Source organism: Telopea speciosissima, chromosome 4 (genome assembly GCF_018873765.1).
Source record: "Telopea speciosissima isolate NSW1024214 ecotype Mountain lineage chromosome 4, Tspe_v1, whole genome shotgun sequence".
Taxonomy (NCBI): domain Eukaryota; kingdom Viridiplantae; phylum Streptophyta; class Magnoliopsida; order Proteales; family Proteaceae; genus Telopea; species Telopea speciosissima.
Genome location: NC_057919.1, coordinates 8,194,975 through 8,212,229, shown reverse-complemented (window position 1 = coordinate 8,212,229; position 17,255 = coordinate 8,194,975). Strand labels below are relative to the sequence as shown.

Here is a 17,255-nt window from a genome sequence, read left to right as displayed (position 1 = left end):
CCATCCCAGCCCAAACTGGCCTTATTGACCTTGGTTGGGTCGACCTCTATGCATGACATAATTATAGATAATTATGTATTAAGGTTAACTTGTTATCACAAAGTTGTGAGTTAACAAATTGTAAACATTATTTTAGTTGCCCATTGTCTTATTTTCAAAAGTTATTTAATATATAAATAAATAAAAAATTTAAAAAATTGAAAATCATTTAATACAATATCTAATGCAATTTTTATGTGAAATAACAAATTTGCCATCATTGGAATAAAAAATATGTGGTACTAAAATCACATAAAAAGTAAGATTATAATTTTGTTACATAACAAACTTTGATTACAACAAGATTTTTCCCATATTATGTATTTTAGGATCAAGTTTTTCTGAGGCGTTCGATTGGTGTTCATAGGGTATTGTACAACACTAGGGAATATTTTCGATCATTCGTAAATAGGAGATAGATATTTACAGCCATTGATGACTGTATATGTCGAGGAAAACTTCTCCCATATTTAATAGCAGGTTGAGCCGGGCTCAAACCGAAACTTCAACCCAGATCCAACCCAACCCAATCTTGGGCTTAGATCTCTATTTTCTGACCCATCTGCAGGTTAAAAAGTCATACTTGGGCTTTGTTGGCCCAAACTTGCAACCTGAGTATATTCTCTACCCATGTGGATTTAAATAGTTTCATATTTGTTTAGACTTTATGGGGATACATCCGTAATTAAAAACGAAGAAGAGGGTCAAGAGGAGGAAAAGGTCAAAAAAAAAATCCTCAAAGCAGTTGAAGAGCCAGCGGGCCCCAGCGGAAGATGGCCCACGGCTCTTCAATTCTGAAACGAGAGACAGAGAGAGAGAGAGAGAGCATAGATTGAAAACAAACACAACACAAAGCACAGAAGGAAAAGCAAAGTAAATAACGGAAGGGGGGAAGAAGCAATGTGAGCCAATAGAATGAGAGCACAAGGATAGATGACGTGGCAAAAGATTTTTCAAATCCCGCCCAAACCCGGATTTCATTTCAATTTGTGATTGAATTTTAATTTTGGTTCTCTCTCCCAAGCCTCTCTCCTTATCACCCCCCCTCTCTCAAAGCCCTTTTCACATACACCACTACACCAAACGAGCATATCGGTTATTCGCTTTCGCCCTTCCCTTTCTGTGGGAAACCCTAACCCTAAAGGTAAGGAACTCTTCCGTAGACCCTAACCCTAGCCGATTCCCACCGATTTTCATCGTTTTTGGGTCGATTCTACATGATTTCTTACTGATCTGTTCGTTTTTCTGCAGGATTCGCCATGAAAGGAACAAGATCGAAGCCCGATACCAGGAAAGCTGACAACAAGTGAGTTTTCGTTGATCCTTACTTATTTACCCTTTTCATTTCGATCAGCTAGGGTTTGCGATTTTTTTTTTTGTTTTTTATCGAGAGAACGTTTGGATCATAGACTTGCAGCTGGTCAGAAGTTGGGGTTTTTTTTTTCTTTCATTTTTTATACCTTTTGATGTTTCTTATTTTTGGTTAAAGGCTCTCTGTGAAGAGGAAAGCTGGCGCTAGTGACGGAGCTAGCAAAAAACCAACCAAGAAGGATAAGTCAGCGAAGGATCCTAACAAGCCGAAAAGGCCTGCAAGTGCCTTTTTTGTGTTCATGTAAAAAGTCTCCTCCTTTTTTACTATGTTTGTTCTTCAATAGATCCGATTTTTTTTCATTGCTCTCAATAATTTTTATAATCAGAGCTAATTTCAGTTTTTATTTTGGGGGGGGTTATTTTTCTCCCTTTTCCTTCGATTTTGTTTTCTTTTTTCCTCCATTGTTTGGAAATGAAGGGAAGAGTTCAGGAAAACGTTCAAGGAGAAACACCCTAACAACAAATCTGTCTCTGTTGTAAGTTTCCCTTCTCCGTAGATCCATCAAATTTTTCTTCAATTTCTTCTATTGTCGCTAATTTCAATAATTTCATTTGTTTTTTTTTTCTTATCACATAAAAATAAAGGTTGGCAAAGCCGGTGGCGATAAGTGGAAGTCTTTGTCAGATGCTGTGAGTATTCTACGAGAAATATTTCTTAGAAATCTGCATTATTCGTTGCGCTAGGGAATCATTTATAAAAATAAACAATTTGAAATTATTTTTCCTTGCAGGAAAAAGCTCCTTATGTTGCCAAAGCCGAGAAAAGGAAGGTCGAATATAACAAGAGCATGCAAGCCTACAATAAGAAACAGGTTTCCTTTAATAACCATTTCTCATTGGTTTCCTCTATTAATAGTCTCTGGTTATTGTTATGATTTATTTATTTATGGGTTTTTCAAATCGATTTTAGGCTGAAGGAGCAAATGCAGCTGATGACGATGAGGAATCGTCTGATAAATCCAAGTCTGAAGTGAATGACGACGATGACGAGGATGAGAGTGGAGAGGTTTGCTTCTCATTCTTCCTAAAATTAGGGAATTGGAATCACTGTTTTGTTGCAGATTAAAATTGGGGTTTGTTTAAAAATTCCTTATTTGGTTGTTAATATTTCAACGTTGGCTTTTCTGATGCAGGAAGACGAGGATGATGAGTAGGAGTGGATAGGCTACTGGAAGATAAAAAGATGGAACTTTTTTTAGTTGTGTAGGACCGTTCTAGGATTATCTTCCATTTCTTGTTAACATCTCTTCGGTGGAAAATAGATGTTTCCCCATTCCCCCTTTTTGTGTTTTAACTTTTGGATTATGAAGAAAGAAAAAGCCATGCTTACAATCAACCTCTGTACTTAAATTTTTCATGTTCTAATGATTCCATCTAGGGCAGTTAATTTATGGGTGTTTCTCTCCCTCGTTTTCCATTTCTTAAATGTTCCTCCTCTCTGCTGTGTATTGGTTGATATTATTTCATTTTTCATTCTGTGATGAAATGCCATCTCTTTCTAATTATTAATAGGCCAAGTGAATGGTTTGGGAAACATAGATTATCCATTACACACACATGATTTTGTAATGTTTTCCTTAAGCGAGCTCTGTTTTTGTTGGAGCTCTTTCAATGGAGTTTGATGCTGGTGGGTAGTTTTGTTTTTTTTTTTTTATTATCAGTCCGTCCAGATAGTCATTCCAAACTTTGTGGGGGGGGGGGGGTGGAGATCCATTGTTGTAGGTTTTAGTTGACGAAGTGGAGATCAGATTGTGACTGGTGGGCTCTTTTCAAGATTTGAATATTTGTCTCTAAAGAGATGGAATGCTTATTAGCAAGTGTGGAAAAGGTTGTCTCAGGTATGTCAGAAAAGATTTGGTCGAGGGACCAAGACAAATTATTGTCCACTCCAAACTGTGTAGGAGACTTAAGAGTAGACCATCATGGACCATGGGTCAGCTCCAAGAGTGGTAGAACGAAAGGAATTTGCACTTTTCTTGTGTTGGTCGTTCCCTTGTTGCATATATAGAGAACAAAAACATATACTTATTAAGCATTTAAAGTGTCCCAGTAGATGTGTTTGATCCATGTTGAATAGACAATGCTTGAAGGTGTTTGTTTGTTTGTTAATTAATTTCTATAAGTTGTAATTATAATCTCATGTTTCATTAGATGTTTGATTATTTTCTTAGTTTTGTTTCTGTTGATGGATGTGTACAAAAGTTGGTGTATGAAGACAGCTATTTCTACCATTTAGTAGGTCAGATTAGACTCAAATTGTGGATAGGTAGGAATCTCATTGTCCTTGTTCAAATACCAAACGAAGCATTTCTTTCCTGTAGTTCCTTGATTAGTGAGGGAAGCCTGGAGTTAAATATTTCTCTCCTCTAGTTGTCAAATTTTTCATCGTTTCATATCTTGAATACTATTTTCAGTAGCAAATGCTTAATTAAAGCATTATGGTGTTTGCAATTTTGGTAGAAAAGAGGATATTATGGATTTGAAAGGCTGATAATTGTTAAAGTAACCATCATTTAATCAAGATCTTGATATATACAAGTAAACCATTATTTAATTGTGGGGGCTTTGGCAAGGTATATAGGATTTGGGTCCTCTGTAATGACAAAGTGTGTACACATCTGATGACCCGCAGCCCAACACATGGGTGGAGTGTTGGGTTGTATGCCCGGCATTGTAGGCTGTTGGATGTGTGATACACGCCTTGTTGTGCTACAGAGGAGCCCCATGCGTTATATGTCTTGAAGTCCATTAGTTGTGTAGTTAAGTTCTTTATGGCGTCTATGTGTGTTATTTTAGTGTGACTATTAATGTTGTGGTTGTTAGTGTAAACTTTTGCCCAATATGTAACTAATATAATATTATCAAGGGTAGGATTAAAACAAAATCCAACAAATGAATTTAGTAATGAGATTGATTTTTAACATCTCAAATATGTGCCAAGTAGAATACTGTGCTTAAGTAGAACAATGTAGCACCTTTCTTTAGTAAGAAATTTATGCTTTTGGAGCACTTCCAAGAGTACACAAATCTTGTCATTGCGTCTTTGTTACTTGTGTTTATTGTGATTAAGAATGTTGTGGATCATATATTTGTAGCATTTGACATACAACCAAGTTGTTAAATTGCAAATATTGGGGTTGTTAGTACAAGTATATCAAAATAGGATTGGATAATTGAACTTTACAATAACATTGTCTAGCAAATGTCTGGGATTCAAACAAAACCTAACAAATAATTATAATTATAAAATGATATTTATTATTTCTAATGTGTGTCAAGTAGTTCATGTAATGCTTTTAAAGCAAGTCCACTAGTTGTGTGTATGTGTCTCGGGTGATTATCAATGCTATGCTTACGTAATATACTAATATAATTTTGTACAGATATTGGGGCTATTAGTATAAGAAAATCCAAATACGGATTTGTATAAAAATTTGCCCAATATTAACAAATAATAGCATTGTCTATCCAATGTGCGAGATTCAAACAAAGCCCCAACAAATGATTATAACAATAAATAGGAATTTTATCATCTCCGATGCGTGGCAAGTAGAATAATGTAGCTTCTTTCCTTGACAACAAAAGCTTTATAAAAGCAATTGAGAACCTACAATTTTTGTTTAAGTGGAGGCAATTATGTATCTGAAAGGTTGATCGGAAAAAAAAAAACCATTATTGAATTGCACGAGTACCTGTAAGAAGTGTATTCCAATCTTTCTGCAATTACTGAGACTGTTGCCCCATAAAACTAACAAAATCATTGTCTTCCAAATGTCTGAAATTCAAACAAAATGGAACAAATTATTAGTCATAAAATTGATTTTTAATGTCAAAAGTATATAAGGTTGCTCCTTTCCTTGGCAACAAAAGATTCACAAGAGCAATCTAGTACCTATATTCCTTGTAGAGAAGAGGCATTTGTATCTGAAAGGCTGATCAAGTAAACCATTATTGAATTGCATGGTTACTAGAAAGTATTGTATCCTTGTCTAGAGGTATCTAGTGCTTTTGAAGCAAGCCCACTAGTTGTGTCTAAATCAGTTCTCTGATATTGAATTGGTCACTGCCGATATCGATATGGGTATGGATTGGCCATAGCAGTATGTATTAGTCCGATTCCATATCAAGACCACTTTTTGATAATAAAAAAAAACCACACCCGTACCGTGTTGGCCAATCCATATCGGCTCAGTATCAGTATCGAGTCTCGCCGATGCCGATATGTATCGGCCAATACGCCGATAAAATACCATGTTTTAGAACCATGGTTACAACGTATGGAAGGGGGATTGATTTCCAATAGGATCCTAGCTGATGAAAAATGAAAGAAAAAATGAATAACAAAAATACCTCATGGAATGTCACGTCCAGACTTTTAGTATTGGTCGGTTGCCAATACTGGGATATTGGATTCTAGAACTTTAGGACTGCAGGAAAGAATGACGAACTGAGTAACTTCATCCTCCCAACACCATCAATTATGTTTACTATCAGTGTCTGCTTTGACCTGATACACAATGTAGAAGTCAATGACATGCGACCAACAACTTCAATGATTTCAATGGAAATACAGAATCCTGGTGGCATTTCAGATGGCTCTAGCTTGAAACTTAAATACCAAATTGCTACCAGTTTAGTTGACTTACAAGACATGAATCTTACATGTGTACAGATTCCAATTTTGGGGTTATTTATCAACCAAGTGGCAACCATGATTGAATGGATGAGGCAGATGGATATTAGCCACCATTAAGGTGGTAAGGTTTTGATCAGGATGACAAACCTCTGGTTCATAACTTTCTTGGTCACAATTTAATTTGACGCAACCAAACCATCAGCAGTTTCAGAAAAGCCACCCTGCAATTGGGCCAGTGCTATATACCTCCCCACATTAGGCCACTGAAGAGACTCTGGGCTGCCATTGTGAAACATGCTTTAGATAATGGGAGTATTAATGGGAACCACTCCACCTGATGGTATATGACTGAGAAGTTCCTCAAACAATTCTCCTTTGTATCAATTGCATTTGACATTTAAAAGTTGTAATTTTTGCACATTATTTCACTGGCCACCTACTAGAGAGCTTTCCAGCAAAAATATAAAAATTTTACTGAAGGGAAACCCAAAATGTCCTGACATATAACACATATGCGTCTATCAATCTATCTATAGATAACTTAGGCAAAACAGCCTTGCTCCAAACTATGCTAGGAGAAGGGACTTTGATGCTGAACATTGCCTCAGGTTGTTTTATCTGTGAAATTTTAATTAGCTGTAAGCCTCCAAATGAACAAATTTTTCTAATTTGATAGCTGCACTTTAGAGCTGGTGATTTGGTAAACGTCTTTGAGAAAGTAGCATATTCTCTATTATTCAAGGAACCATTACTGTTCATCAGGTTGGCTCAATGTAGCAATTTGTTGCTTGAACCATTATGAGAATCACAATAAAAATAATTTATATCCAAACTATAGTCATCAATGAAATTTCAACAATTTGCTGCTACTTGAACCAACCCCAAATCATCTTCATTTGAAACGTTTTCTTTGTTGGCTGGCGCCTCTAAATATCCAAGACGTCCTTTCAAAGGCTCAGACATTCTTCTATACCATCAAATGATATATGCAATTATCCTCCAGTTAGTTCCAACGGCAAATTAGCACAAAACCTATCCAAATTATCCTACAGTTAGTTCCAATGGCAAATTAGTACGAAACCTACCAAACATTTAGAGAAGCCTTGTCAGCACCATCTTTGCAGATTGTGTAGAAATAGTCACACCACTATGAACATTTCTGGCAGAGGAGTCCCACTACCTGAATTCAACAATTTGGTCCTCCATCTAACGATTTCACAGTTCTTTACCAAGCATCTAAAGATTTCTTTCTTCAACCAACAGCTGTAAATGGGCACTCCAAAATACAAGACTTGAAACAAAACTTGTCCACGACTGAATTATCAGTTGAAAAGCATTTGTCTTTGAGCCACAAGCAAATAATACAAACCCCATCCTATGTTAAGAGCAAAAGATCATTTTGCAAATGCGAGAAAGCAGAAACCAGTACCAAGCAAACGAGGAAGAGCAACAAAACCATCTTTTCCCTATGAACTAGCTGATGCAGAAATTCAGCAGTATCAGCAGAGGAAAGAGAATAAAACTACTTTTGAAACGTCACAGCTGTCACAGTGACAGCCAGTTTGGCACCATGATAGCAACCATGACAGCCACTTCATGTGTACTAGTCATATCCAGTTCTTATTTCCTTTATTTATTGTTTATTCAAGCTGGGTTAAGTTATTTAATTCCAGTCCTGTTTGGTTAACCCAGGGTGTTGATTATGTATACCACGATAGAGGGAGTCCCTCTATAGTGGGATGTCTTTACTTCTTTGTTTCTTTTATTTTCTTCTTTCCTAGTTGTACTAGGAATCTGTGTTTAGTTGTTTGCTTACTTACTAATTCTCTTTCCTACTCTGAATAGGGAAGCTACCATTGTAATCAGTCTATAAATATAATTCGAAAGGGGGAGGCTGGTTATTGGTTGTTAGCCTTTCTAGCAGCCTCCCGCAATCTCTTCTTCTTCTCCTTCATTGCTGGTTCCATATTCCGATCTTGTCACATGGTATCAGAGCATAAGAACCACTGATCGATCCTCTCACACAGCTGGTTTGAGAGTTCTTCAAAAGGTGATCTCAGTTCCTGGTTGCAGCAGCCCTTGCTGCCTGTAAACAGCCTTGAAACTGAATGCTTGAGTGATCTCTATAGATCAGACAAGACCTCTATTTATAATGAAGGGAAATATTACAATAGGACAGAATTGCCCCTAACCTAGTCTAGCCGACTATTAGAAGAGTAGGCAGTACATAATGAAATAATAAGTAAACAACCCAAAAGGACCAGAATACCCCCACGGTATTCTGGTGTACATATTTCAACACTGCCTATTTCATATTCTCTGCCTTAGTTTATAATGGAAAGAAGACAAACTAGGGGTTTCATATCTACACTGCTGATCTATGATGTTTTAAGTCTGCCTTCATCAAGTTTTATGAAGATTTCTTCTACCGTAGGCCCAGTTTATTAAAGATATTGAATCTACAATTTGTTTTTCTGCAGCCACTTGATTCCTCTGAGAATTTGAGGACTAATTACTACTACTACTACTACTACTACTACACTACTACACTACAAGGATCACTCGATGGTATTATAAAGCTAATCTGAACTCCTGATTTGGTGCAATAAACTTTCTCCTAGTGGCTGACGGATACTCTGTTTTTTTTAGCAGAATACTTCCCATTGAGATTTGCTCCTGTATACAATCCAGCCATATGATTTCCCAATCTTTTAGGAACTTATTTCTATGGATACCAAGCTCCTTCGATCACAAATTCAGGTCAATCAGACCTGTGGTCTACCTGCTACTTAATAATCACCAAAGTCTGGGTCAGTCAGGTATCGAGGTGACTCAATTTGATCTTTTTCTTTTTCTACTGCTGGTTGCTATCCCTTGCTGCTGATTTGTGCTAAAATCATTCTACTGTTACTGGATTGAGGTTTTACTACTGATCCTTGTGGCTGTTGAATGTTGATGCTTTCATTGATTCCCATATTTCCTACCTGCATGATGGCTGATCAGTCTCCAATGGACACTGTTCATTCAGATCACCAATATCAAATTGAATGGGCTATCTAAGTATATGTTATGGTCTCAAGCAGTCCTTATTTACATTCATGCTAAAGGTAAGATAAAATACCTCACTGATGATCCTCCTTAAGTTGATCCTAAGGATTCTGCTACTCTTATTGTATATGAAGATTGGATGCGTGAGAATTCCACACTCAAGATATGGTTGTGGAATAGTATTGATCCTACTATTGCTGCCAATGTTATGTTTCATACTATTGCAAAGTGTGTTTGGAATGATCTAAAGGAAAGTTTCTCTCGGGAGAAAAATATTTCTCAAACTTACGAGTTGTATGAGAAATTATTCAATTGTAAACAAAGTGACAAGTCCTTGAATGAATATTTCAGCAGTTACAAGGGCCTTATTGATTTCATCAACCACTTACTACTGATCTGGAGCAGTTAAAGCTGCAGCGAGCTGAATGCCATGTTGCAAAATTTCTTGCTGGTCTACACCCTGACTATCAGTCTGCTAAGACTCAGCTCCTTGTTTGTGAGAAAGTGCTTTCCATGAATGAAACATTTTATCGTCTTCAACGCACATCTACTTCTTCCAAGATTGAACCTTCTCCATCTCCAAAGGAAGGTTCGGCATTTATTGCTGGTAGAGGCCGTGGTTCATCCTTCTCTGGACGAGGCTGTGGTTGTGGGTCTGGTGGTAGTGGCACAGGTGGACAGCAGTTTGACAAAACTTCTTGACATTACCTACTGTAATAAGCAAAATCACACTATTGATACTTGTTGGGCTAAGCATGGGCGACCTGAGTGGGCCAATGAGTTAGTTAGTACTGCTATGACTGATACTACTGAGAGGGCACCTTCTGGCAACAATTTATCTGCATCTAGAGCTTTTTCCACTGTGTCCATTCCTCGAGATGATTATAATAAGATCCTCAAGCATCTGCAACAACTTGATGCAGCTACTACTACTTCCACATCCTCACACAAGTAACTCTGCCCTACTCACTACAACTACTTCATGGATCATTGATTATGGCGCTTCTTCTCACAAAACAGGTAAGGCTTAGTTATTCTCCTCTATTTCTGAACTTCGACAGTCTTCCTCAGTCATCCTTGCTGATGGCTTCTCTACACAGGTAAAATTCATGGTACGGTTTCACCCACTGCCTCTATGACACTGTCATCTGTTCTTCATGTTCCGCGCTTACCGTCATGCCTATTATCTGTTAGTCAACTCGCTAAGGCTTTTACCATTTATGTTACTTTTATTCTTCTTACTGTGTCTTTCACAACCTTTAGACAAGGAGGATGATTGGTGGCAGGATTGAGCAGGCTACTCTATACTATCTGGACGGCACGAGACCATCTACTGCGGTTACTACAACTACTGGTGGTTCATCTCCTCTTCAGTGGCATCATCGATTGGACCATCTATCCTTATCCAAGGCACAACTCATGGTTCCCGGTTGCAAGTCCATTACCCATCTTGAGTGAAGCATGTGAACTGGGGAAACATCACAGATCGTCGTTACCCTCTAAGAGAGTGTCAAGGAGTCCATCTTTGTTTTATTTAGTTCATTCTGATATTTGGGGACCATGTTGTGTCCGTTATAGATTTCATTTTTATTAGTTTATTACTTTTGTGGATGATTACTCCCTGTTGACTTGGGTTTATCTATTAAAAGATCAATTCGAATTTATTATTGTCTTTAAGAATTTTTACCATGAAATGAAAACTCAATTTGATGCGTCTATCAAAATTCTCAGATCTAATAATGTCCTTGAATATGTTCAAACTGAGATTTCTTCATCAGACTAACTGTTCCTATACACCTCAACAAAACGGGGTGGCTGAACGCAAAAATTGGCACTTATTTGAAGTTGCTCGATCCCTTATGAGTCACATGCAGGTTCTCAAACATTTTTTTGTGCGATGCTATTCTCGCTGCTTGTTTTCTCATTAATAGGATGCCCTTTTCTGTTTTAGATAACCACTCCCAATTTTCTGTGCTTTATCCTACTGATTCTCCTTTCACCCCCTTCCCCCACGGAGTTTTGGTTGTGTATGTTTTGTTCATATCTTACACCCCCATCGCACATTTTTTTGTGCGATGCTATTCTCGCTGCTTGTTTTCTCATTAATAGGATGCCCTCTTCTGTTTTAGATAACCACTCCCCATTTTCTGTGCTTTAATCCTACTGATTCTCCTTTTTTTCCCCTTCCCCCATGGAGTTTTGGTTGTGTATGGTTTGTTCATATCTTACACCCTCATGTAGATAAATTATCTCCTCGTGCTGTTAAATGTATTTTTCTTGGTTATTTCTAGAACTCAGAAGGGCTATAAGTGCTACGATCCTATTTCTAATAAGCAATACATTAGTGCTGATGTCACATTCTTTGAGAACACATCCTATTATTCTTCACCTGCAGCTTCAGCTAGTAGTCCTCCTATTTCTACTCTTATTTCTTTGGATGTCTCTCCTAGTTCTACCTCTTCTACTAAACCATTGTAGGTATAACAGCAGCGCAAGAAGATTGTGCCTCATGCTAGTTCGGTCCCTGCTCCACCTGCCATGCAATCTGATCCTGGTTTTGTGCTCACTGGTATTCTTCCTGTTACTCTTCCCAAAGGTACACGTGCATGTACTCACAAGTCTTTGACTGCTTATCCTATTGAGAATTATTTCTCATATTCCTTTTTAATTCCATAATTTTGCTTTTTCATTGTCTGCTAATTCTGTTCCCCACAATCATTGTGAAGCTTTACCTCACTCTGGTTGGAAGGTGGCTATGGACATGGAAATGGATGCCTTATCATTTAGGGGAACATGGACTCTATTGGATTTACTTCCAATTAAGGATCTTGTGAAGTTTCACTGACTGTACATCATCAAGTACAATCCCAATGGTACTGTTGAACGTCTCAAGGCACGACTGGTTGCAAAAAGGGTACACTCAGACATATGGGGTCAATTATTTTGAGACGTTTTCTCTCGTTGTCCGTTTGAATTGTTCGTGTTCTCATATCTCTGTAGTCAATTTGGACTGGCCCCTTTATCAAATGGACATCAAGAATGCCTTCCTCTATGAATGAAGCTGTGCTTTGCTGGTCAGAGGATTTCAGGCTTAGGCATACGTGGATTAAGGTGTCCACTCAGTGGATTCTGAGTGGTACTTCTATGGATTCAGAATAGGGCTTTGGTGGATTCCAATCCTGCAATGAGGTGGGATACTGGTTGATTATCTTTCCCTTATCTCTGCTCAACCTCTCCATCTCATATCCAGTCAGGTTTTCTGAACTTATCTTCCCTTCGATTTCTAATCCTGTTTGCATCTTCTAGTTTATTTTTCAGGTTAGTTGTGGTTCCAGTTTCAAGTTAATCATTGGTTAATCTCTGCTGATTTTTGCTATCAATTTGACTAACTAATTTACAAGTATCAGATCCTGTTTATCTCTCAGTCTTCAAATTCTGATTTCAGGATAACTTCTTCAAATTCTGATTTCCTGAATCTGATTTTCAGTTTCTGTTTTCTGGTTTCATTACTTTGTTTAGATACCTACTTAACACATTGAATGAGTTCTGTTTTAGGGCGTGCCCTAAACTGTCCATCGATTCTGCAGTTCATGAACTTTCCTATTTCCAGTAGGATTGTTTCATAACTTGAAAAATAGCTATCAGTTTTCAATCAAACTTTAAGGGACAGTCCCCCTTGATAAATAGATCACTCAACCAAGGTTTTGGCCTAATCAGATTTGTTTTCATTAATTTATTGATTCTCTCTTAAATCTGGTTGTTCCTCATTCCTGCGATTCCAGTTTTACTTGAGGATTCCTAACCGTAATCCTTTAGGTTTGCATTTTGCAATACCTAATTTAGATCCTATCAGGCTTTGATTGTGCTGTCATTTGCCCACCCTCATGCTAATCTTAGAATGGCTTATTTTCACTTTGAGAGGACATCATGCAAACCAGATTTTCACAAAATTCTGCAAACAAGCACGGTACAATACAAGATGAAATTTCATTTCTCCGCCTAAACTCTTGAGGAGAGAACTAAATTGAAAGGTCAACATAATGCATCGGAAACTCACGTTTACAAATAATTTGTCCTAGAACAGAACTGATCAAGGAGTTGGACAAAGGATATGACTAAACGAGGTGATACCTCTAATTCACAAGAGATAGACGATTGCCCATTAACTTTAGCATTTTCTATAAGACAATAACCAATCAATAAAGCAAATCAATAAATGGCAGATACCGTTTAAAAGGAGCTAAGATTTTTTTTTTTTGATAAATTTAGAAGGAGCTAAGATGGACATCAATATAATGGGAACCGATCAGGTGAACCGTTCGAGGCAAATTATAATCTCATCTATTCACGCAGGTAGATCCATGAAGTGGTGTGTCTTTGCTCATGGTCTAACCCACCGGACCATGATGTCTTCTATGCACTTGAGGACGCCATCGTTCTCATAATGGTACACATTTTTTTTTATGACCTAACTGATCATTTGCTGCAAGGGTTGACAGGTAACGACTACTAGTCCTCTCACCTGCTCTCTCTTCTCTTTGTTTGCCCTGCTTTAAGTTCGAGAAACATAAGCCTTTTAGTGCACCAGTTGGCGATTCAGAGAAGAATTCAGACTCAAAATCTATTTAGTAAAGCAAAAGATATTGTAAAAGGCTAATTCTCATTCCAAGAACTGTGGGTTTTTGTGTATATCTTTTGAACTGAAAAACAACAACCGTTGGGGGAGGGGTTGAGCTTAAAAGGAAACATCTGAATAAGAAATTAAGAATTTAGAACATGGGAACAGATTAAAAAGAAGAAAAGACAAACCTTGAATTGGTTTAGAAGGAAGGGGACCCCTTCGACCATCCAAGATTACCACTTCAAACTCAATCCTTCCAAACCCTTAACTAATCTCACCTATTCCAAACCCATTTTATACTCATTTCAGATAACCTACGTTACAAATTTACAATACTCGACAGTGTCCAAACAATAAAGCAGGGATAGTAGTAGAGTAGTTGATACTAAACAAATGAGTAAATATTTACACAAGAGGTGAACAAGAAACAAAATTGAGTAAGTAAACAGAATCAGAATCGGAAGAAAGAAGAAATAGAAAAAACCTTTACGAGTGTAGAAACCTTGAATCTAGTTCAGAGCTTTTGAACAATCTCATCACCAAAGTGGACTTTCAGACACCTGAGAAGGTAGAAATCTTCTCAGTGAAAAGCATATTTCATGCTCCAAAACTGAAAGATATATTAAGGGAAGTAAAACATTTCTCTTTTATTTTACTCTCTGCAACTTTACGTAGAAATATATTGATCTTAAACCTAAATTGAAACAATTCAAGAGCAGTAAAGAGTACTAGAGATGGCATCCATTATTGCAATTTACTAGAGAGTTACCATCAAAGGTCCCCAGAAGAACAGGAAGAGGGACAGATTGTGCGAAGTGGGAACTCCAATTGAAGATAATCTAAAGCTGTCCGGAGAAGAGACGAAGTGGGTGGGGAAGTTCTTGACTGTTAATATGTTCTAGCCAGAGAACCAGAGGACCGCCACCGAATTGAACAAAATTTCTTGTGGTCAGGGACGAAATTTGGGCCGGGCCAGCCCTAGCCCAACATATGTATGGGCCGAGCATCAGTCCAGCTTAATGGCTTGCCCAACCCAAATAAGGGTTAGGCCCGGTATAAACTATTCAATGCAAATACCTTTGCTATTTAAGTTTGGGGAAGGGATTCATGCACGGGAGGGATTTTGGTCATTTAGATCAGGCATTTATGCCAATCGAACGTCCATGAAACCGGTCGTGCAATAGCACCGTGCATAGAAACCTTTGGATCCAGATCCTCTACTGTCGAGTTGCCCGGCAGGATGGTACTGCAGAGACCTAGCAAGGCGGGGAATGATCGCCTTACCCCTGCTCGAGCGCTTTGCCCAAGCAAGGGTAAGGCGGTCATTCACTGCCTCACTGTGTCTCGGCAGCACGGTCGTGCTGGGTAGCTTGGCAGTAGAGGATCCAAATTGGAAACCTTTTGCCTTGGGTTTTTAAAATTTTTTCTTTTTCAAAAAATTATTAAAGGGATAGTTATCATACATGACTGTGTAAGCCATGCATGTGAGAGGGTGAGAGTTTCAAGGCATTAAATAGGAGTGGGGTTTTATGACTTTTCTAACTCCTTGTGAGAGGGGACACAACCGTGCATGCTTGCACAGTTGTGTATGAAATCTTTGGCCGATTATTAATTTTTCCCACGGGAAGGAGACACAGCTTGGAGGCTGGGTCTCGGGTTCAGACGACTGCCAGTATGGTTGTCGGCCAACCGAATAGGCTTACTAGTGAACCTTATAGAATGCTGAATGTGCGACCACTTAGTTAACCAGTGTGTGGCTTAAGCTACTATGTTGACTATCCAACACTGGCTTTCTTTGGAGGGGGTTGTTTGCCTTTCAACAAAAGAATGAGGCAAGGAGGGCGGAGTAACTCTCTCTCTCTCTCTCTCAAGTGTAATCGGAGGATTCGAAGAAAAGGGTGAAGGCAGAGCTAGCCATAGCAATCCAAGCTCTTTACTAGTGGAGTACGTGGCACCTTTCACCATTAAGAGAGAGAGAATGCCACCTAGTTGCACCAGACACGCCGCCCTTATGCCTTGACATATGGGTGCATGAAATGACCGCCGCACCCCTAGTCCCTAGTCATTTCCAGGTAGCGTTGTCTTTCCCTATAAAAACTTCAACAAATCAACAAAAATTTAACCAAATCGATCATTTCACACCACCAATCTCTCACAACCTCATAGGCTGAAACTAGATCTAACCGGCAGACATGGAAGACATGCACGATGCATTGGACATGTGTGAGAGGGACATGTCCAAATTTTTGTTAGGTGCACTCTTCTTTTGCTAGGTACCAAAATTCTCCTTGTCTCATTTAGATTTACAAAAACACCCTTGTCATCTAGGCACAATCTTAACCATGGTTTTAGATATCAATTTGGGATGGCTCGTATCAATCGATCTGTATCTGTATCTGTATCGACTGAGTCTGATGTCGATTCCTAACCCTATACAGATCAAGGCAAAATTGTCTAATACTGTGCTAATACACAGATCCATATCCGATCCCATATGGGTTTCTGGGGTGATCGATTCTGGATTCGATACCGTGAACTTAAACCATGGTCTTGACACCTTTGTGAGAGAGGGCCTTGGTGCAATGGTAAGGTTGCTCTATACTCCATAGTGACCAAGTGGTCGCGGGTTCGAGTCTGAAAATAGTTTCTTTGCGAAAGCAGGAGGTAAGGACATAAGGCTAAAGTTGCGTACATTATGACCCTCTCCAGACCCCGCAGTGATGAGAGCCTCGTGCACTGGGTATGCCCATTATGCCCTTGACACCTTTGTGATGTATTATTAGGGAAAAGGGTAGGGTCCATATTACTCCTATTATTGAGGGACAAAATTCCATATTTACCCCACCACACTCCAATACCACTTGGGGTTAGGTGAAGTGGAATAATTAAGGAAGAAGCTTATGGGTGTAACTATTTAAGCGCCGCGGCGTTTACTGTTTGTCTTCGCCATTAAAGCATTGAAAGCTCCACTTAGTTTCATTAAACTAAACTTTTTCTTATAAGAATCGATCGAAAAGGCTTCAAAAGATAGTGAAGTACTGAAACTGTGTGAGCCCCCAAGAAGGCAACAGCGCACATGACACACGCTCTCTGCATCATTTGCAGAGAAGGGTTTTTTTTTTGAGGTTTTGGAAACCCCACAACGATTATAAAGCTTAGTGTTTACTTTCTTCATCATCACCATCATCGTTTATGTGAGTTGTAAGGATAAGGTGGTGGTGGGTTCTTCTTTCTTTTTTTAGAGGAACCATTAGTACTTTATACTTTACAGTTTATATACTTTCTCACCCTTTTTTCAGGTCTCATCAAAAGCAAAGTTATCTTTGGATACATATATTCTATGCCATCTCAAAAAAGTTAAAACCAGAACTTTTATTAGCTTGGAACAGGAAAATGGTAGAATAGAACACAAGTCAAAACTATATGGGCACAAATTTTCCCTATAGTTTTGTTGGTTGAGCTCCCAAATGTTGGGGGTATGGTGTCTTGTATTCCATCGTTTGCATAAGTGAGCTGATTCCAAAGGATCCTAGGAATCGA

General features: G+C 38.4%; 1 protein-coding gene and 1 long non-coding RNA gene across 2 annotated transcripts; one reads left to right on the top strand and one right to left on the bottom strand.

Moving 5' to 3' along the window:
• Positions 1-1,105: 1,105 nt before the first annotated feature.
• On the top strand, positions 1,106-2,791 carry LOC122658512 (HMG1/2-like protein). Its single transcript, XM_043853507.1, has 8 exons — positions 1,106-1,183; positions 1,291-1,345; positions 1,529-1,651; positions 1,829-1,886; positions 1,996-2,040; positions 2,142-2,222; positions 2,321-2,416; positions 2,544-2,791. The coding sequence occupies exons 2-8, from the start codon at positions 1,299-1,301 to the stop codon at positions 2,562-2,564; spliced, it is 471 nt and encodes a 156-aa protein (XP_043709442.1). The 5' UTR covers positions 1,106-1,183; positions 1,291-1,298; the 3' UTR covers positions 2,565-2,791.
• A 6,576-nt stretch (positions 2,792-9,367) lies between these two features.
• Positions 9,368-13,319, bottom strand: LOC122658513. Its single transcript, XR_006332454.1, has 3 exons — positions 12,618-13,319; positions 11,095-11,097; positions 9,368-9,378 (listed from the first exon to the last, which is right to left on the bottom strand). It is a non-coding gene; the product is annotated as an uncharacterized LOC122658513 (long non-coding RNA).
• Positions 13,320-17,255: the final 3,936 nt, after the last annotated feature.